Source organism: Sesamum indicum, linkage group LG11 (genome assembly GCF_000512975.1).
Source record: "Sesamum indicum cultivar Zhongzhi No. 13 linkage group LG11, S_indicum_v1.0, whole genome shotgun sequence".
NCBI classification, from domain to species: domain Eukaryota; kingdom Viridiplantae; phylum Streptophyta; class Magnoliopsida; order Lamiales; family Pedaliaceae; genus Sesamum; species Sesamum indicum.
The window spans coordinates 611318-633726 of NC_026155.1; the positions used below are offsets into that span (position 1 = coordinate 611318).

The 22409-nt window shown below is 33.0% G+C and overlaps 3 protein-coding genes and 1 long non-coding RNA gene across 4 annotated transcripts in view; 1 reads left to right on the forward strand and 3 right to left on the reverse strand.

The window, feature by feature from the left end:
• Window positions 1-1497, reverse strand: part of LOC105173098 (hydroquinone glucosyltransferase-like) — a 1887-nt gene extending 390 nt beyond the window's left edge. The window contains exon 1 of the mRNA XM_011094746.2: window positions 1-1497. This exon is cut by the window's left edge and continues 390 nt beyond it. Within this exon, the coding sequence (XP_011093048.1) occupies window positions 1-1297 (1297 nt within the window). The 5' untranslated portion in view covers window positions 1298-1497.
• LOC110012939 lies at window positions 8205-9812 on the forward strand. Its single transcript, XR_002288100.1, has 2 exons — window positions 8205-8407; window positions 9540-9812. It is a non-coding gene; the product is annotated as an uncharacterized LOC110012939 (long non-coding RNA).
• Window positions 10088-12905, reverse strand: LOC105173099 (protein trichome birefringence-like 25). The gene is made up of 3 exons (XM_011094747.2): window positions 12469-12905; window positions 11830-12113; window positions 10088-11086 (listed from the first exon to the last, which is right to left on the reverse strand). Exons 1-3 carry the CDS (start codon window positions 12728-12730, stop codon window positions 10301-10303), a joined length of 1332 nt encoding a protein of 443 aa, XP_011093049.1. The 5' UTR covers window positions 12731-12905; the 3' UTR covers window positions 10088-10300.
• LOC105173144 lies at window positions 17113-22409 on the reverse strand. The gene is made up of 7 exons (XM_011094805.2): window positions 22246-22409; window positions 21081-21145; window positions 19539-19622; window positions 18899-19019; window positions 18223-18283; window positions 17921-18141; window positions 17113-17497 (listed from the first exon to the last, which is right to left on the reverse strand). Exons 1-7 carry the CDS (start codon window positions 22407-22409, stop codon window positions 17440-17442), a joined length of 774 nt encoding a protein of 257 aa, XP_011093107.1. The 3' UTR covers window positions 17113-17439.

The following is a 22409-nucleotide window of genomic DNA, read 5'->3' on the forward strand; positions in this document are numbered from 1 at the left end:
CATCACATTCCATCAAACACTTCACTACATTTGCAATCTCAACTCTCCCCACCAATCCACTTTCTCCCACCTTACTCAGAGCCACTTTCACATCCTCATGCAGCAGTACTGCGTTCATTTTCTGCTCCGCGTACAACGGCCATGCGATCAATGGAACTCCATTGACGATGCTTTCAAGAGTTGAGTTCCATCCACAGTGTGTCAGAAAGCCCCCCGTCGATTCATGGGCTAGGATCCTGGCCTGTGGAACCCACGACGGTACCACCAGGCCACGGCCCTTGGTTCTCTCAAGGAAGCCTTGTGGCAAGTAAGGCAATGGATCATCAGAACTTTGAATGCTGAAGTGTGTGGCGCTCGAAATCTTGTTATTTGCGCATCTCAGAAACCAAAGAAACCTCACCTCACTCATCTCCAGCCCCAGAGCAAGCTCAATTATCTGATCATGAGGCAGAGTCCCACCACTCCCAAAAGCAACATATAAAACTGAATTACTTGGCTGATCATCCAACCACTTTATACACATTGATTCCTCCGAATTATCATCGGGTTTTGAGCCTGTTTGGATCAATGGACCAATGGGGTAAACAATGGGCTTTCCGATTTCTCGTTCTTGCAGCTGCAGGGCTTCAATTGGGCCCGGCTCCAATTCTTTGAAACTGTTCACGATTATCCCCTCCGCCAGTCTGTACTTCTTACAGTGATGAAGAACCCATTTGTAGGCATCATTCTTCCTGTCCTGAAGCGGGTCCAGAAGATATTTCCCGTGGATCGGTATGCACCCGGGAACCCGCAACTTTTCAGGCACATCCTTGTACTCGCACGACACCGCTTCGTCGAGCTTCGGCAGGTGAAGGAAAAGCGACAAAGCCATGGCGGTGGAGGGGAAGAAAATGTACGGAGGAACATTCAGTTCCAGCGCAACGTCGATTCCATCAGTCCCGAAGAGATCAACCACGAAGGCAGCGAGTTTCTTGCTGTTATCCTCAAGAAAGGATTTAACGGCGTCACGAATCGACGGCAGGGAGCGGGCCATGACGACGGAAATAAGTGTTTCTACCTTGACGTCGGGGGGAAGGTCGTCGGTGTTGACGGGGGGGAGGAGGAGGTGGTCTACGCCGGCGGGTAGGGTGGAGAGGAAGGCTTTTTGGGGGCCGAGGAGAGGGCAATAGGTGGGGATGATGAAAGTGGCGGAGAAATGGTGGCGGTGGAGGAGGTTCTTGGCGAATTGGAGTAAGGGAATGAGGTGGCCCATGCCTGGAGTAGGGAGAATGGCGATGTGGGGGGTGGGTTTCGCCATAGATGGAAGGAACTCAAGAAAGTGGAGACTGGAGAGAATAGTGTGAAGATTGGGTAATTATAGAGCTCAAGACTTTTTGAGGTGATGAGTAGCTCAGAAAGGTGGGCTGTAATTTTTATTCTTTATGTAAACTTTCACATATGTAATGATTGTAAATGTGGGTGGGATCAATCATACCTTAATCTAGTAATTAAGGTTAGAGATTCAATTAATAAGTTTGAGATCATGAAATTGTGTTCTATAGGACATATAAATAATTTGTTTCAAGAAAATTTTTATTCATATTAAATTCCATCAAACCAAATCAATCACGAAACAAGTATAATACATTTGTCATGTGATCGATCAGTTTTTCTAAATTATAAATCAATTACACCCCAAGTATATTGCACTTGTCATAAAATTAATTTAGGTTAGACCATACCCAGTTTTGATTAAAATTTTTTTATGGAAAATTCTAATTCGAATTGAGTTTGCCCGAATCGAAACTAATTATACAACAAGGCCCCGTTTACTTTGACGATGGAATTAAATGAGTAATAGAACTATCCTTTATTAACTATGGGAAGAAGAAAATATTGCCTCACCGGTGCTAAATTAATCACACCACTTGACGTGTAATGAGTTATATAAGTGAAACAGTAATTAATACCAGCTTTCAATTTTGTACAGGGCTCAAATTCTAGAAAGTAAATATCTTACTAAGCTATATTAATTTTCTAATACAGATTAATATATCAATGTAAACAGGGTCCAACTGTAATACACTTATCATGTAATCGACCTATAATTTAAAAAAAAATGATTAATCACATAACAAGTATATATATTACACTTATCAAAATGCAGTCAAGATGAAGAAAATGGTTGAGAAAATGAAATTCTAAGGATACATGAGAATTAGAGGGTGTGTCGCTAAGCTTATAAGCTCTTAATAATTAAAATTTAAAAATAAAAAATAAAAATTATAATTTTTAATTTACAAGGGCATTTTATCAGTTCATCATAAAAAATGAATGAAAATCTAATTAATTGATCTCATTATTAGACGATAAATTTTTTAAATAATAAAAAAATATTCATAATTACCCAATTTTGAAGAAAATTCATTGTAATTTTCGCTCATAACAAAGATCAAAAGACGTTGTTAATGTAATAGTATGATTTGGGTACATGAATCGTATGATTGGCAGTGACAACATCCGCATGTGTCCTTCTAGAAGAAGAATAGTTGTTCACATGCTGACCTCCACTCTACGTCACCAATGTGTCATATTGCTATCTCGTCAGCATTGTGCCCTCATCTCCTTCTTTAATTTATAAATGAATTATTTCAAATATATTTAAAATCATTTATTTATCATTAATGAATAAAAAGGATGGTCATTATTGTAATTACGTGTATGCTATTTTTTAATTTATTTGATAAAATTTTATAAATTAATTATATTTTAACTATTTAGAATAATAAATTATATCAATCTCTATATAATTAATTATACACAAAATCAAGTAGTAATACTCTTTTCTTCACCCGTTTTTATTTTTCAACACTTATTTCACAACTTTCCACTCCAAATGGGGCGATCACTTTATTTTTTGCTTGCATCATTTATTTTATACGTGAATTTTTTGTACGCATCAATATGACATACTTTAATGACCGTCTTGCTATATATAATAGTCCAAACTCAATATTAAATTCTTTAATAAATTTATTTATGGGATATTTTCTGAAAATAATAATGGAATATTAGCATATTTTTACACTTGAGAAAAATTATTTTATCAATTTTAAATACTGCATATATTTTATTATTCAACTTAATATATTTTTAGTAAAATAAAAATATTAGTATTAAAAGTATTATATAATATGTATATATGAATACATACGCCTCTAGATATTTCTTTTAAATATCCACTATGTTATACCCTTTTGTATCCCCCATGATAATTTGTAATTATAATAGTTATGGTGTATTTTGTAACCACAATTTTGGTAGTCTATAAATATCACCATATATTTCATTTATAGATGAAGCTTTTTTTGAGAGAATAAGAAAGTGTTTGGAGGAAATACATATATTATTTTCTTTATATTCTATTAGGAGTGATAGGCCAATAAACTTAGAATTCCTCTAAGTTTATAACACGTTATTAGCACGACGTTACGCTCGATCAAGGTAGAATGTTAATTTTTCTAGTATAATTATTATTCTTTGCTTGTTCACCTCTACAATATCATAGTTACTTTTATTCTTGATTATTCATAATAAAATGTGAGTAATTATATTCTATATATTTCAATGTCTCCTAAAGTGGACATATATAAATAAATAAATAAAAGTTCTATTATATTTGATATTGCCTCCAAAAGTAGGCATACAATTCTTGATTCCGTCCCCTGAAGTAGATGTGTTTTATAAAATTTCACTGCTTCCTGAAGTAAGTAATGAGTTAAAATCATCTCCAGTAGTAAATGAAATATTTTGTTCAAATTATGTGCAATATCATCCTTGAAACGATGATAAGTATAATGTTTGATTTTCTCACCGCTTGAAGTGTTTTGAGATAATGGCTTGATCAAGAAGCCCGGCACTTCTTTATTTATTTAATTGATTCGTGATAATTTTGTTTGATATCATAGTATAGCTATTGTTATTAAAATATGACTAACTTGAAGTTAATTTAACTAACTTACTTTACCTATATGGTTTTCTTTCATATGCCCATGTATGTATTTTGCATATTTTGCTAGTATATTTATATGCAATAAAATTTATTTGTTAAGAAAACAACTTTGACATGAATACCATTTAATTATCATTTGTAACATTATAAGATTTAAGCCAAACTTAAATATATTTAATTCCATGTACGCATGCATGCCATAATAATTCAAATTAATTACATGGTAACTTATATGTTACTTAATGTTAGTAATATTTTATGTCATTTTTACTTTACATCATGTGTAATACATATTATTTTATATGTTGAATATTATGCTAAAAGTGCATATTAACTTGTTGTAGTTTAATGGACAGTCCACAAGATTGGATTTCATTGTTCTTTATATTTTTGAAAAAAACTATCTATCATAGATTTTTTATGTCGAACTGTATTTGGCAAGTAGCAAACTGGGAGAAACAATAAAAGAAAGTACTAGTGCTTTTGAGCAACATTGTGCTAAAAAGCGATGATTTTTTTTTAGCACAATCTTACTTCGTCATCATCTTCATGAGATCCTGAAGCTCAATATTTAACAGTCAAAAGTTCTTTTCAACTCTGAAAAAATTTAAAGGATCGATTTGACCATCAAAAGACTGTAATCTTACAATGTGCAAGATATAAGTGGATACAATTACGACTGCAAGATTTCAAAATAATTGCTGAATATAATTCTGAGATGTTTCGAATTATATCAAAATTAAGGTTATGTGGAGAAGATTTGACAAATGAACAAATGTTGGAAAAAATATTTTCTACTTTTCATCATCGAACCTTGTACTCCAGCAGCAGTACAGGAAACGTGGGTTCAAAACCTATTCAGAGTTGATTTCATGCCTGCTTGTTGCAGAAGAAAATAATCAGCTTTTATTGAATAACCATCACCCGACCCATTGATTACAAACATGGAATACAATATCTATGTCTTTTATGGATCCACGGACAAGTAATACTGAACTTGAAGTTCAACATATCATACATTTGCAGAGTGTTGCAAATAAGCTACCAGAAGCGTTAATAGATACCAAAAAGGTCATAAAATCACATATTCCGGTTGAAAATGTTCCAGCTCGTTTAGAAGTCACTGAAGCGATTCTTACTCAATTAAAGGCATCTAAGTCACATATACGTCGGAAGCTTGGTAGACCACTTGCCTCCAAAGATGCAAATCCTCAAAAAAAAGAAACATATCATCTCAATTAATCACGATGCAATGTGACCACTAGTATTGTCTGTAAGAATAAAATCCCTGAAGCGGCTTTATCTGAAGACTCTAAAAGTAATGAGCAAGATCTCGAGGATAGTTACGAGATACCTATTAATTATGCTCATAACAGTTTAGGTTGGTATCAAAAAGAAATTAAAATGAATAATATTTTTGCCTATTCTATAGTCGTCAAAATCATGGATGAAGATGAAAACGATCTTCAAACTATGGAGGAATGTCAACATCGAAATAATTGAAAATTTTGAAAAAAGACCATACAAGATGAGCTAGACTCGCTAAATAAGCGAGAAGTATTTGGACCTATAACTCCAACACCAAAAGGTTCAAACCAGTTGGCTATAAGTGAGTATTTATACGAAAGAATAAATGAAATGAAGTTGTAAGGTACAAAGCTAGACTTGTGGCCCAAGGCTTTACTCAAAAGCCCGAAATTGATTATACTAAAACATATATACGTGTAGTGGATGCAACCATACTTAGATTTTTAATCAGTTTATCAAATTGAACAACTGCAAATGTAGCTCATGCATGTGGTAACTGCATATCTATATGGGTCATTAGATACAGATATATACATGAGAATCCCAGAAGGATTAAAAATGTCTGAAGCATTGCAGTCAAAGCCTCGTCATATGTACACCATCAAATTGAAAAGGCCCTTGTACGGATTTAAACAATTAGGGCGTATATGGTATAATCGTCTTAGTGAGTACTTAATAAAGAAAGAATTTTACCATAATCAAATAAGTCCATGTTTATTCATAAAGAGGACAAAGTCGGAATTTGTAATCATAGCTGTGTATGTTGATGATTTGAATATTATTGGATCTACTGAAGATATTCGAAAAGCAGTTGATTACTTAAAAAGTGAGTTTGAGATGAAAGATTTAGATACTGCAAAGTATTGTCTCGGCCTGCAGTTCGAACATACTAAAGATGGAATTTTTATTCATCAGTCGAACTATATTGAAAAAGTCCTTAAGCGTTTTCATATGGACAAAGCTCATCCATTGAGTACACCTATGGTAGTTCGATCGCTTGATATTAATAAAGATCCATTCCGTCTTCTAGCACATAATGATGAGATTTTGGGCCCAAAAGTACCATATCTCAATGCAATTGGTGCATTGATGTATCTTACTAATCAGATATAGCTTTTTCAATTAATCTACTAGCAAGATATAGTTCAACACCAACAAAGAGACGCTGGAATGGTGTTAAATATATTCTACGTTATTGATGTGGAACAAGTACATGGGACTATATTTTGAACGACATAATGATGCCAAAACAACCAAATTAGTTGGTTATTCAGATGCGGGGTATTTGTCTGATCCACATAAACTATATCTCAATCTGGATATGTATTCATGTATGGTGGAACTGCTATTTCATGACGTTCAACCAAACAGACTTTGGTAGCCACCTCATCAAATCATGCAGAATTAATTGCATCATATGAAGCTGGGCGAATATGTATGCCTTAGATCACTAATACATTATGTTTGTCAATCATGTGGACTAGAATCAATTGAGAAAAGTCTTACAGTAATATATGAAGATAATGCGCATGCATCGCCCAAATCAAGGATGGTTATATTAAAGGCAACAGAACCAAGCACATATCACCAAAATTTTTCTCCACTCACGAGCTTCAAGTGGAAGGCAAAGTTGATGTTAAACAAAATCCATCAAGTCAAAACTTAGCAGATTTATTTACAAAGGCATTACCAACAAAGGTATCCAAACAACTCGTACGTAACATTAGCATGCGATACTTGAAAGATATTTGCTTAAATTGATTATACAACCGTACTCTTTTCCTTAGCCTTGATATTTTTCTCATTGTATTTTTTCAGGCAAGATTTTTAACGAGGCAGGATGTATATGACAAAAGGTATGCATTCAAGGGGGAGTATTATATAATATGTATATATAAATGCATACACCTCTTGATATTCCTTTTTAATGTCCATTATGTTATACCTTTTTGTATCCCCTATAATGATTTGTAATTATAATAGTTATGGTGTATTTTGTAACTACAATTTTGGTGGTCTATAAATATCACCATATATTTAAAAGGTCATGTAATTGTCAACTTGAATTTCAAATAAAATATATTTTTCTCTACTGATATTTTTATAAAAATATGAACCCATTAAAACTATTTGAACTTAATTTGATATCAATTGTTACCGTTACTTTAATAAGTCAGATTTAATAAATTTAATCTATAATATAAAAAAAAATTAGTTTTTTTATATTTTCTAAGAAACATATAAACATAAAAAATTTATTTATACAATTTACATTAGAAAAATAAATTTAGATGGTACTACAAATTATGTCGACGTGAATTTTAAATGACATATAAATTTTTTTCCAGATTTAAAAAATTATTCACTTAAAAAAAAGACTTATTAAAATAATTTCGAATACATTAATTCTAAATATGTAATTTAAAATATTAAGAATAAAATTTACCCAATAAATAAATAATCCAAACAATGTTTAAAAATAAATAAACTGGATAAAAATACATATATATATATATATATGTAGCACAAATATTGCATAAATTATTGTCAATTATATTAAATTATAAATACCAGCTTAATCATATTTATATGATTATCACTTTACTCAAAAAAATTATTAATTTAAATGAATCCAACAAATTTGTAATGAATATGAATATCTTTAATCTTAAATTAAATTAATCCAAATATTGATAATTCCAACCCATCAATTTCAATGTTGATTTTAATATATATATATATATATATAGTTATATTTAAAAAAAAAAAAAGTGTAAAGTAGGGGTGGGTGATTATTGGGCCCACCCTGAAGTTAAAGATATTAATGGGCCACTTTTATTGGGCCGATGGGTTACTAAAGCCCATTTAGAACAGAGAAGCCCAACATTATAGATGCATACAACAATCGTTTATACAGAGAGAGGAGGGAGAGAGAGAGAGAGAGAGAGAGAGAGAGAGAGAGAGCGGAGCTAGAGAGAAAAGGAGGAGGAAAGAAGAAAAATTGTAAGAATGATATACAGGAAGTGGAGTCTGCTCACCGGCCCCACCGCGGTACTCGCTGGAATAGTGGGGACCGTTATCGTCGCCGATCTCCTCTTCGTTGAAAATGTAAGCTTTGAAATAATTTGTCTCTTTTGGGTTTCCTTGGTTGGGTGTTTTAGAGTTCTGTATTGTGATTTTGCTTTTGTTTTGTGATTGAGTTTGTGCTTGAAGATTTTAATTTGTTGTATTGTCTCAATTTCTTCTGGATCGGACGATTATAATAGGTAATTTTCTTCCGTGAAACTTTTGATGGATATATTTTTATCCCAAATTATTCAATCTTGGTGGCGCTTCGAAGATAAGGATTCAGTACCTTTATTTTTGCTTTAATTGATGGATATTGATCCCAAAATGGAGTCGTTCATCAAATTTTACTTGAATTGATGTTTAGTTAACGCCTCAATGTGTGAAGACTAATAGGATTGTGGACATACTGATTGGGACCAATAATACAATGTTTATGTTTAATTTTTTAGAAATTGTGTTGGAGTTTAGTTTAATCGTGTAATAGCGTTAGCGGAAACGAATGAGCAGAACAAACCTTAGTTTATGTTCCATGTATTTTGTACTCTACCTATCAAGTGAGCAAAAATTGAGTTGAACAATTGATTGAATGGTAAAAGTGATCACCCTGATATGTTAATAAACCAAACTCAGAGAATCTACATGATTCTTAGCCAAAATTCCAGGCAGCTTGGTTTATTTTAAGCCCAAAAAGAATAATTATAATCTTTAATCTTCAGTGTGAATCAGTGAACAGAATATTGATATTTCCCTAATGTGCTGAAAATCAAGGTGGCGTGTGCACAAGCACACGTTAACGGTGTGTATTCATTTAAGGAAAGTTCATATATCATGGTGAAGTTTGAGGATGAAACTATTCCTGGCATATTCTAGTCTGAATTTATTTTAGTTTTCCTATTTTCTTTGGCTTTCTTATATCTTGGTTACTTTAGATTTTTAAATTTTTGGTTTAATTTGCATCAGTTGTAGATAGAATCACATTAGTGATATAGAAGGATACAACAATGATTATTTAGTTGAGAGCTCACTCTCTTGTAATGAACTGGAGTAGGTGACATTTTTATAAATGAAGCATGTACTAGGACGATACTCCACCATAATTTTGTGGAGCTGTTGAACACTTCTTATGCACATTTACATGGTCTGATATCTGGTTCATGCTCCAAACATGCAGGATTGGTTACGTAAGGCAGACCAGAGGAAGCAAGAGACAGCACCTTCAACCAAGTAGAAGATACTACGTTCATCTTATCTGTGACCCAAGTCTGTCTAATGCTCTCTATTCATGAGATGTTTGCTACAGATTTGCTACTTGCTGCTTAAACCAAAAAATATTCCTTTGAATAAACTGTAGTTTTGAGACAGAAATTGTAGTTGAAAAAACTTCTGTTTCCTGGGGGAAGTTGAAACTCAGGATCTTTGTGTTATCAATATGTTGCTTCTCCATTGTGTTTATTTGTCCTTCTCATTGTGCAGTTATCCCGTTTACATGCCAACGAATTCTGTTGTTGATGTGGTTTGGTGTTCAAATGAAATATAGGCTACTACTTGCTTCTAGTTTCTTAAAATGCAGAATGGCAGTCAGTTCAAGAAACTAGGTTGTATTTTCAAGTATATCAAGAGAACATAATGTTGTTCTCTGCAGTGAAGTGTGAACAGATACTCGGCTGATCATGATATCTGCATTAACAATTTCTCTGTTAAAAGATAAAGAACCTGAGGTACGCTTTAAAAGCAACTTTTCTTCTTAGCCCGGAATCTGTACACTCTTTTACAAGGGTGACAATGCTTTGACATCTTAGAAAACATTTGTACATAATGCTTATACAGTGCTACCATTAATGCTATTTCCTCATCTAAAGAAGTGAGGAAGGAGAAGACTAAGAACCATAAGCAAAGTTGTACAAGAACTTTCAGGTGCAACAGCAACCATCATCAGTTTTTGTCTTTCAGAAGCATTTCCAGCATCAAGTCATTCCAAGAGTCTATAGGCCCCGGCAAGCACCAATGTAAACAGTCATTCTGGATCTTTGCATGTTTGTCTATCCTGGCATTAGGATGGAATTGCCGGTAAACCCCCGGATGACCATCAGGTCTCAGGAGCGACAAAAGCGTTGCGTCAAATAGCTCCAAATTCATTGAGTTTGCCGACCCTATTTCTGCTGCTGCGCTCTGAAATTCTTCAAGTTCAACTCTTCTCATAATTTCATCTGTATCATTAATCTCAATCTCCCCCTCTTTGAATGGTCTCGTTCGGTTGCAATAACCACCTGTATTCCACTCTCCATTCTCAAAGTGATCGGGAACCAAAGTTCTGAACAGCGTGAACGCCTTCTTCTTTGAGCAGATGATGAATTTCAACACTGAGTTTATGGCTTTTCTGTAGGCATACTGGAATCCCAGCTGAGTTATGTTTGCATTGTGACAGTTATGGCAGCCCACCAAAGTGTTGTTCTCATAGTAGAGTGCAGATTTGAGGAACCATTTTCCTCCAGCAACTATTACATAATCAAGATTCTCGATTTGCTTTGTCCATAATGTGTCCAGCTCATCAAGATGAAGCTGGATTAAGCCCGTTGAAACTCCGTTATCATCCTCGAAAGTATGCGCTTTGGTGAGGAAAGGCGACCAGAACAATGAGACAGTGAACTTGTATGAGGGGAAAGACCATCTTCTGTTTCTGTATGCTTCATCATGGTAGATGTCTACAGCTTTCTCGACCTGCAATATGATAGTTGTAAGCTTAAACACACTACCTCTACCCACAAGACACAACACAAGGACATAAAGCAACGGCGTATGACACAACAGTTGGTGGTGGCAAGCAACTGGAGATGCTTTAGGTGAAAAATTGACTCTTGAAGAATGGTAGCAACTAGATGTTGGTGGTACTGGTCAAAGGTAATATAATCACCATTACTAGCAGACACAATAAAGAAAACAAGCATAACAGTTCTCCAAATTCAGATCGATTTGATGGATGAAAATCAGGTTTTGACGAAGACGAAGAAACCACTAGAGCAACCTTATATCAAATCTCAGCAGATAACAGTAAGTGCAAAGCACAAGCAACCAAAGAAACCTTCCTTGACACATGTGAAGTGAGGAATCATGATATCAACCATCATCTATTCGTTGTCCCTACTCATTTTTCAAGCAACAGCTTATTACAACAGACAAATAGGACCCTTGGATGACATCAATTTTTGTTCGAATAATTACCATATCCCCAACACACAATGATAGCAATTGTGCATCCAACATTCTTTAAGTCTAAGATTGTGAGCAATATTATAAGGTCCACAAAGAAAGAAATTGATCAGCTGAATGAGGAACTCAAAAACGACAGGAACCAGAACATATGAACTGTCAACAGAAATGCTCAAACAAATAGATTTAGACATGAAACAGAGGATGAGCATCAACATTTGATCTCTTACAGTTTTTAAAGCTCGAAACAGTACCTTTGAGAGCATACAGAGCAACGACTGAACATGATTACGCATAATTGAATCACCGATAAAGGCCATTGATTTTTTTCGCATTATATTAAGAAACTTGTTTGGATCAAACTTGGGTAGATTGCAGTCCCTTGGTTTCCACCTCCAGTAGATGTAATCCGAATCTGGCCGTCCGTTCTTCATACAATTCTGAGGGGCTTCAATAGTTTGGCAAGTGGTGTTTGTGTACATTGGGCCATTAGGTTCAGGAACCCAATCTCCTAAAAATAAGTTGCACTTTTCTGTGACTGGAAAAGGTGAAGAAATCAGTCTGAATTCCAGGCAGTAAGCATCATAATTCATAAGGTATATTTGTAATGAATGCCCAAATTTTACAGGTAAAAGTTCAACTCACCTATATACATATTCAAGATTTTAGCCCTTAAATCTTCATTGTTTCTTACTAATAACTGCAAAAGTAAAGATTCAACTTTTTTATTCTCAATTTGATTATGTGGTCATCTTTTAAGCTACAAAATGCAGAAAGAACAGATTTTACTAAATGTTCTTCTTTTGTTTACTAATATTCAAAGCCCCAAAACACTACACAAAGTGTAGTAAAATCATGCATGGGCTTCAAGAAAAGAAGGGAAATTGACCCACCATTTTCTGGAGCATGATCATCGAGATTCAGAAAAGGATCATCAGTGATTTCAGGCGGTGGCTCAGCCACAACCTGGGGTGGCATAGTCTTGTCCACTCTCAACCCGGGCTTCTCATCATTACCCACAAAAACAGGTGAGAACTGAAATAAACTTGACGAGAAGAGGCGATAAGCAAGGCCCAAGACCAGAAAACACACAGCAAATTTCACCAAAACTGATGAAAATGTCTTCATCTGAATATTACCACTCAGTTGCTTCATTCTTCACTGTGTCACTGAGACCTTAATACATATAAAAGAACAAAAACTAAAGGTCTCTGCAACACAAAAAAGAAATAATTAAAGGGAATCAAATGATGACTCCAAGAAGAGATTCAAGAAATTCAGTGTGAGCTTTTCTGGAAAATGACTGAATTAAAATGGCTTGTGGGGGTGACTGGTGAGGGATTAAATGATAATAACCAAAAGATAGGTGGGGAAATGTACAAATTAATAAAGATGGGGGGTGGGTGTCTGCATGCGAGACTGACGTGCTGTGCTTCTGTAAGGTTAGTTTCTTTTCAAAGTCTTTCATCTGTCCATTTATTGCAACATTACTTTGAATAAATGCCAGTGCATCAGCAGTTTGGCTGTATATATATGTGGTGGTGGTTGGATATTTTTGTTTATTTATTTATTTATTATTATTATTATTATTAATATTATTATTATTATTCTCATTATTATTACTACTACTACTGCTACACTGTCATTCTTTAAGTTTGATATAATTGCACAAAAATTTTCTCTAATTTAAAAAAAAATTACATTTAATACTCTTAATATTATTTCTATATTCCTCTGTTAGTCAAAATTATTAAATTTGATAATATTAGGAAAAAAGTTTAATAAAAATTCATATCTAGTGTTGCTTGACTTATTATTCATTTATTGTTAGATCAAATAAATTCTTTCTAATCAAAATATCATTATAAGGTTGAAAATATACCTTTTTATATGCATTATTGTGTGAAAATATATAAAAATAGTTTGATCATAAAAAATTTGTTTATTTTCTTTCGACTTTTTCACTAATATCAGTAAATTCTATGGATTTACTGAATTAAGGAGTCTAAGAAACAAATGTCAATTTCCCGGGCTATAGAAGTTTAAGTATAATATACCAAATTTCAGGAAAGGGTAGTGTAAGTATCCATCATCATCATCATTATTATTATTATTATTATTATTATTAGGAATAATTATACTCCCCCTTGAGGTATGGTGTAATTACACGTACATCCTCTATGTTTTGAAAATATTACATCTAATACCTTTGAGGTTTGCTTCCATCTAATAAATAAGTCTCTCCGTTAGTCAAATTTCACCGAATTTGTCGATATTAACAAAAAAAAAATGAAAACAAAACCTATATTTACCTCCGATTGACTTATTATTGATTTATTGCATGTCAAATAAATATTTTAATTACAAAATTACCCTCATACATTTTCACACGTTAATATATGTGAGGAGGTATATATTTACCGTTATAAGGATAGTTTAGTTGGAAAAAAATTATTTGACATGTAATAAATTAGTAACAAGTCACTCGAGGGTAAATATCAATTTTCACTTGAAATTTTTGTAAATATCAGTAAAATTTGGTGAATTTTGACTAATAGAGAGACCTATTTGTTAGATATAAGCAAACCTCAAAAATACTAGATATAATTTTCCAAATTACAAAAAATTTATATATAATTACACTAAATTTTTAAGAACAAAAGTGTTATTATTATTATTATGTCTAGAATTATGAAAGGTGGTGCATATATATGTTCCTTGTTATGTTGGTTATTATGGGCTTAACCAATGAGCTCTTTAGCATAAGGATATCAATCATGCTTTCATTTTCTTGAGAAAAAGTTTGATTTTTTCTTCATTACTTGAGCAAGAATTATGTGATTTCATTCAAAGAAAAAGAAGAAGAAGAAGAATATGATTTCTTCAGCTTTAATCTTGAGTTTAGGTGGCCTTTAACAACTTCACCAACCAAAAATGGGGGTTATTAAGGTCTTAGAATTAACTTTCAAAATTAATAAATCTTGATATTTGGTCCAAATTTGATTGTAAATATTTGTTTAGTTTGTCTTTCTTTAGATGTATTATATCAATAGAGTAATTAACTAATTTTTGGGATAATTACACTCTCCTCTCCTGAAATTTGGTGTAATTACACGTAAATCTCTTGTGATTTGAAAAATTACATTTAGCACCCCTGAGGTTTGCTTCCGTCTAACAAAAATCAATCAGTAATATTCATCGAATTTGCTGATATTAACAAAAAACTGAATGAAAATTGATGTTTACCCTTGATTAACTTAAGATTGACTTATTGCAGGTCAAATAATTCTTTTCAGACTAAACTACTCCCATAATAGTGATGATATAGCTCCTCACATGCATTAACATGTGAAGACGTATGAGAGTAATTAATTTGGTTATAAAAAGATTTATTTGACCTGCTATAAGTCAACTCGAGTAAGTATAAAAAAAATACCACTTTTTTGTTAATATCAGCAAATTCGGTGAACTCTAACTAATGGAGGCTTATTTGTTAAATAAAAACAAACCTCGTGGGTGTTAAATATAATTTTTCAAACCACAAGAAATTTACATATAATTAATTTGATGGGGCCCATATTTTAGAGCTTTGAGGTGATGGTCAATCAACAAAGAAATTAGAATTTGGTGACCGCAGAACCTGAAAGGATATATGTTAAATTACTTTGGATTCTCTATTTCAAATTTATATTACTTTGGATTTTGACAATTTTTTTGCTATTAATTGATAAAAAATACTCCTATATTGTGTTTAAAATTACCTTGATCAAATATATATGTTTTTAACTTTGTTTTTAATTGATTTTTTTTTGTATTTTTATCCCTCCTAATTAAATATATTTATTTAAATATCAAAATCTACAAAAATATATATTTTTATACATTTATAATTTAAATAAAAATAAATTAAAATCACAATACAAAGAATATTATGTTTTAAAATTTAAATATTATATTAATGTAAATGTTAATGAACAATAACAATAATATTTTTTTAATTAATTTAAATTAATATTTAATTTAAGTATATTTTAATAAATTATTTACTATAAATAAATTAAATTTAAATTACTAGTTATGTATTTACAATGAAAGTTTAATACTTTTTATACTATTTTTAAATTTTAAATCAATTTATAATATCATTTTCAAATTTTTCTTTCTCTTAAATCAATTTTTAGATTTATTAAAAAATCATCACCATCGCCCAGGTAAGACGTCGCTCTCCTCTGTGTTGGTGGCGAACGTCGCCCCTCTGCATTGGACGACGGAGAGGGGGGTGGGGTGGACGACTGGTGGCGACGGGTGGAGGGGGAATTGGTGGAGGTGGGAGGGGTCCTGGTAGGGGGTTTAATTTTATTCTTTTCTATTTCTTTATAAATAATATTTTATATTTTATAATTATAAATATAATATATCAAAATTGATTAAATCTTAATCTTTAATAACTTAGATCTAACAATTGAGATGCATTGATTAAAATCTATGGTTGTTATATAATAAAAAAAATTCAACGGTCATTACAAAAACATAATGTGCGTTGTAGATTCTTATCCAAGACTTTGTATCATTTGATGATGCCATGTAAATCACTAAAAACATGTGAAGTGTATGGCTAACCCAATAACGAAAGTTTCACAAGGGGACTGGAGCAGGCTACCATGAGACAAAATATCTTCTTTCTAAAGAGATTCGATTCGAAACTCTTATATGTCCAAGGTTCAACATTGAAATAATTTCAAAGGTTTTTCCTAACTTTGTTCGTGTCAACAAATAATTCAAAATACCTCGACTTTTTTAGAACAATTTTTTTTTATACTTTGAACCACTATTGGTCATATTTCTCTTTATTGAGAAATTGAAGAAGCCATACAGGGGTTTTCTCAGGCCTATTCATATGGTACCTAACTAGGCTAAGGAATTCTACGATACCAGTAGGAATTCAGATCTCTTCACTTCAACTAGGCCAATAGTTCCGAAATATATAATTGATAAAGGAATAACAATCTTTTGACAAAAAATTGACGTCGTTAGCTTCAATTAACTGAGATGGGTGAGTACACTATATTTAAAATAACAAAGGGGATTTTTTTCCTATTTTTAAAATGCAATGAGATTTTTAGCTGACTTTTAAAAACACAAGGAGATAATATGCGATTCGACCGAATAAATCATATATCCAAATCCATCAAACATAACGATGTTTATCACACTTAATATGAGTATAATATATGAAATATTTATCTCGATAATATAATATGTAATTACTGTTTGTATGTCAAAAAATAAAAAAGTTGATGGTGTTAGCCACAAATGTTACGTCCAATGTGATATGATCTCAAGTCTCAATCTACCCTTTGATTGACTTTGCTTTCATCTTAAAGCTTAGACAGCCTCTCAACACAGTAGTCAAGAAATTCTGGTAGTAACTGCGAAGCCCTCTAGCTAACTGTTGCATTCCATAAGTTCTACAATTCAAATAACTTCATGATCTTACATTCATCAGCAAAGGCAGAAGCTATTTTTCAGACTAGTTGTACATACAATGCATACTGAGCTCAGACCTACAACATTATCGTACAAGAACTATAACCAGCATATTTCCGTTTACTTACAAAATCACTGCCGCAAGACTGGCAAACAATCTGAACACGCCAATTTATGACAAAGATAAAATAAAAATGCAAAAATCATATCTGATTATGATTATCCTTTTCCTCTTATACAGTTATTTTCATTACCAGGATCGGTTCCATACGCTTTCTATTCACATCAGAAGGTGCAGGTATCTTTGGAAGGTGATATTGGATGGTCTTTCTCATAAACGTGTCTCTGAATGCATAGAACAGAAGTCGTCAGAGCCTTTACACCTCATAAAAACGTGGAACTTTCATGCCAAATCCATGCTTCACCTTCTCCACACTGTTCAAATCTTGAGTAAGATTGAATATATACCAAAGCAACTCCACATGCAGTAGCTTCGTTATCATTAAATATTAAATTACACAAAGAAATTATGTGTAAGCATAAAATTTTTCTTGGACAGGTGACAGCATTAATAACAAAAGATGCAGATAACTGGGCCAAACAATTTTCTAGGAAGCTTTTTGAAATGACAGGTTTGACAAAAATGTGTTTGTCCCGTATACACTGAAAAAGACCAGAACACTGGAGAAACTTAAGCTTTGTGCTGTCTAACCTAACACCAAGAGAACATTGGTCAAACCCACAGCAGGCACAAACTGAGAAGATTATTGTAGAAGCATATTGACGTCTTTTTATTTCAGCAATGCAAATTTATAATGAGGCTAATACACCTATATAAGCAAGAGATGAGGGACTCACGTTGGAGCAAGTTTGCCTAAGTGGAGCTCCTCACCAGTCTGCTCATCAAGGACTCTGCCAGACATCTCAATGGTGTATGATTTACCTCTATCGGTTGGGAGGCCTCTGCCATGCAGCAGATCCAGATCTCTTTGATGGAGCTCTCTACCATTTACGAATATACCAGTGTTACCACCAGAACAATGTGCTGGCATAGGATAGTTAAATTCCTGAATAAATGGCTGCACCAAATGATAGGTAATTTGTTAGAGGTGGAGAGAAGATGAGAGTCAATTTGTTCAATAGAAAATGGCAAATCTTACAGGAATTATGCCAAGAGCACGACCTCCCATAACACCCCAGAATCCAGCTCGAAAATCATACCTGGTTAAGGAACGTTAAGCAAAAACATTATTCATCATTTAGTGATATCAAGGGAAAAATGAGTATCCCTTAGCTGACCCCACGTTAGCATGCGATGTATTTGTTCAATTGAGTTCTCTTTGGATTGCTTTTAGCAGAAACAATTGGATAGCCATGTTATGGAAAGAGGGTCCTTACCAAACAATTGAACTTATACAACTCCTCAGACAAATTAACACTCAGTCTAATTGATTCACTCTGTAATAAGAGTTTTTGAGCTCAAGGCATTAAATAAGTAACTTCCCATACTCTAATTTTCCAGTAGCGTGGTATCCTTTTAATGCTGTTATTAGATTCCTTTATTGAGTAATTAGCCAGTATACATCATAGCAAAGGGATATTCCATAATCAACATTCATTTGTAATTCACTGCTAGCAGAACATGCTTTGGGAGCTTTCCCTCTAACTAGAAACATAATAATAGATACAGAGCTTTTGTAGCAGCCAATCTTTCCTTCACGTCCAAATACATGGCTTTCTTCTTTGAGCAATTTGATTCTCGTATCATATGCACATTTGTTACAAGACTGAACTGAATGATATGGGCATATGCCTGCAGTTTAAGGGAATACATACCAGTAATCCCAGGGCTGGATGGGTCCAGCAACTTTTTCAGCTTTCTTAACTAATCGATCAGGTATTGGATGCCCATTTACAGTCAGGTTGGATTTTTTCTGCTGAACTGTTTTATATGAATCTGTGAAACAAGGGAAAGCTATAGATTGATAGCACTGATGAATTCCATGACATACATTTAGAAGATGGAATTAGGGTCACACAACAAGAACTTTAATGCTATACATAATCTAAAATCTAAATACCTAAGATAACCTAAATAATACAAGACAACTTATAATATGATATTCTCACAAGAAATTCTAATACCTGCATCTCATTCTAGAGCATATATATCAACTATGCTTAATTTGTCACACAAATTACATAGCTTATAAATAAATATCCACCGAGAAAGAAGAAGGGCATAAGGTCTATTTAATTTAAAGATACTCTCAACACTTAAGAATCTGAGTAAGGCAGAGGTATGAAGGATATTCAAATTTAAGCATTACTGAACAACTATCAAATTTGATCAAGCATGGATTTAGAAATGAGTCTGTTTAATTTCTTTCCCAGATTCCATTTCGCGCTAAACATCAAGATGAAAAATATAAAGACAGCAGCATGAAACAGTTATTAATAATTCTTAGCACAGTACCACAGCCACCGCATCGGTAAATTGGGTAACCTGTGAGTGGAAGGATACTCGCACACTTTGGGCAACGAACAAAACGTAATTGTGCTGTTTTGGACCCACAAGTAGGTACAGGAGATGCATAAGCCAAAAAGAACAAGTTTTTGAGATTTAAAGGAAAGGACTAAATGATTCAAGAAATTCCAAACAATCTTGAAGGAGCGACAAGCATCTTTAAACAGGCATATGCAAGAAGAAATAAATTATTTCATAGATGCATCTTCAAAGAGGAACAGTTAAAGGCTTCTGAACAATTCAACAAAGACGTATGTGGTCGAGTCAAAGAAGCAGTTAAATACAGAAAAGAGCATGACCCTTTTCTTTTCAGTTACATATAGATACTCCTAAAATCTTTCAAAACTTCAGGAGTAAACTTAAAGGCATGAGATGCCACTCAACCCTCAAACTAAAAATTGGAAACTTATATTGTAACAAAGGCCTATCATTCTCCTTTTCTCTTATGTCACCACAGTGACCACACTACCTCATCTTCTCTCAATTGTTGATGTGCTCCAATTGTTGATGTGCTCCTTTTCTCTTATGTCACCACAGTGAGCACACTACCTCATCTTCTCTCAATTGTTGATGTGCTCCAATTCTGACCCAAACAGCGGAAAAGAATTGCTTTTTTGGGTAATTGGCATTTTGCACCCTAAAATTATAGTATTTTTGCACAATGCAACCTTAAATAGTAAAAATGGCACTTTGCACTCTTCATTTGTCCGCCTTTTTACAATATAAGGTTGCATTATGCAAAAGCACTATAATTCCAAGGTTCAAAATGCCAATTGTCCGCCTTTCTCATCCACCAAACATGAGGTATTTGACCTTCGTGAATGCCTAATGTATGAGATTTCAGCAAACCCTGTCTGATGAGTTGAACTTTTGCGCTTCAACATTTGATATAATTACTAAATGTTACTCCTGGTCATTCTACAGATAGGGTCTAATGTGTCATATTCTCGGACATATACATATATATATATATATATATGCTATGTGTGTGTGCATGTCGCCAATTAATGCGGACTGTGATCCTCACTATTTATCTCTACTATGACTTCTACAAAAGAATATATGTCAGAAATGGAAGGTGAACAGTAGTCTCCTAAGGAAACTTTTGTGGCAGATTTAATTTTCCAAGATAATTTTTTTAATAGAAGCAAGAGTTATGATGCAATTAAGTGAACACTTTATACTTATATACCACAACTACCTCAATTAACTATATATTGTATAGCAATTATTATTATTTACAACAAAATATTTCTTCTAATAAAAAACTATCAGACTCTTATTAAATGGAGTAGAGTAGGACCATTGTTATCCAAAATCCGAAAATTGTTTCATTTTTTATATTGTTATAAGATCTCACAGAAATTTCATCTATTAATCATACAAAATGAAGTTTCATTGATTTTCAAGAAACTGATGTTATTACTAATGGTGTTGATTCCTATGACAAATTAATTCTACAGCAAGAATTAGCAGGGGGGGGGAGACAACCTCGAGAAAAGGATGGGATCATCGTTGAAGGTACATGGTGAGATTCCAAATTGTTAGAGGCAAAACTGAAAGATAAAAAGCTGGAGGTCAGCAATAATATTTGAAAATTCATAATATTGAAGATGAAGTTATATTTTTGCACCAAAAGCAAAGAGGAAAAGAGAGAAAACGGAACCAACCAAAATAAAAGGCCAAATCCCACTAATAGTTTTAAAGTTTAAGTTTTCAATCACTTTAGTCCAAATGCTTATTTCGTTACCTAAGAGTCCCCGATAGTTAAATTTCGCTCCACTTTAATCTTTCAAGTTAATATCTAACAGAAACTTAAGGGCAAAATAGTCATTAGATAATACAAATATCAAATGGACTATATTAGGTGGCAATCATATTCATAAAAACTTACTTAATTAAGTACTCTTGACAAATTAATGATAATTTCTGTACAAATTCCGAACATTCTGTTCAAAACAAAAACATACTTGGATAGGGTACAAGTTTTCGTCATCAAAACCTATCATGATTAGTTTTGTAGTTTGACAATTTACTTGGAAGAATTTGATAAAATTAAATATAAGCAAAACAATTCTGGAAATAATTAATAAACAAATTGTATAAATTACAGTAAGAACTTGAGGCAAAAATTAAGTTATCAAATGAGTCAACGATACTCCAAAAATATGAGTTGATCTATAAGCTTGATCAACCGAAGCTTGCATTTTAGAGTATCTTTAACTAATTTAAAGACCTAATTCTTATATCACAACAAATTTTCAATTAGTTTATCGGTTGTAATAATTTTTTTCAAAAGAAATGTTTTTTCTAAAATTCTCTAAAATAAATCATCAAACTGCAAAACTAATTTGAAGCATTTCCAATTGCAAGAATATGTACATTGTTCAAACAATGATTTTTTCAGTTAAAAAGATCACTTAAATAATAAAGGATTTTTGGAGTCAGATAAAAACAAGAATCATAATTTTCACCCCAGTACTTAATTTTATAAAAATTTGTGAATTTAACTGTTCAATTAAGAATAGCCTATTTGACAGCCTTATACTATATGTTAAGAAATGAATAAACAGTAGAATAAAATTTAAGTATCAGAAATTTCCAGATAGCGAACTAAACATTATTAGGTATATGTAGGTTATTGAAGTCTACTCACACAAGATTCTCATTACTTGAATTCGAACTCAGATCAGATGAAATGGTGCTGTGGGATGAACTCCTGGAGTGGTCATGAAACATTTCCCAGAGCTGCGCTTTCCGCAGCGCTGCTGCCACCAGCCTCACTGCTGCGACCAGCCTCTCCCAGTTATCCCTAGACAT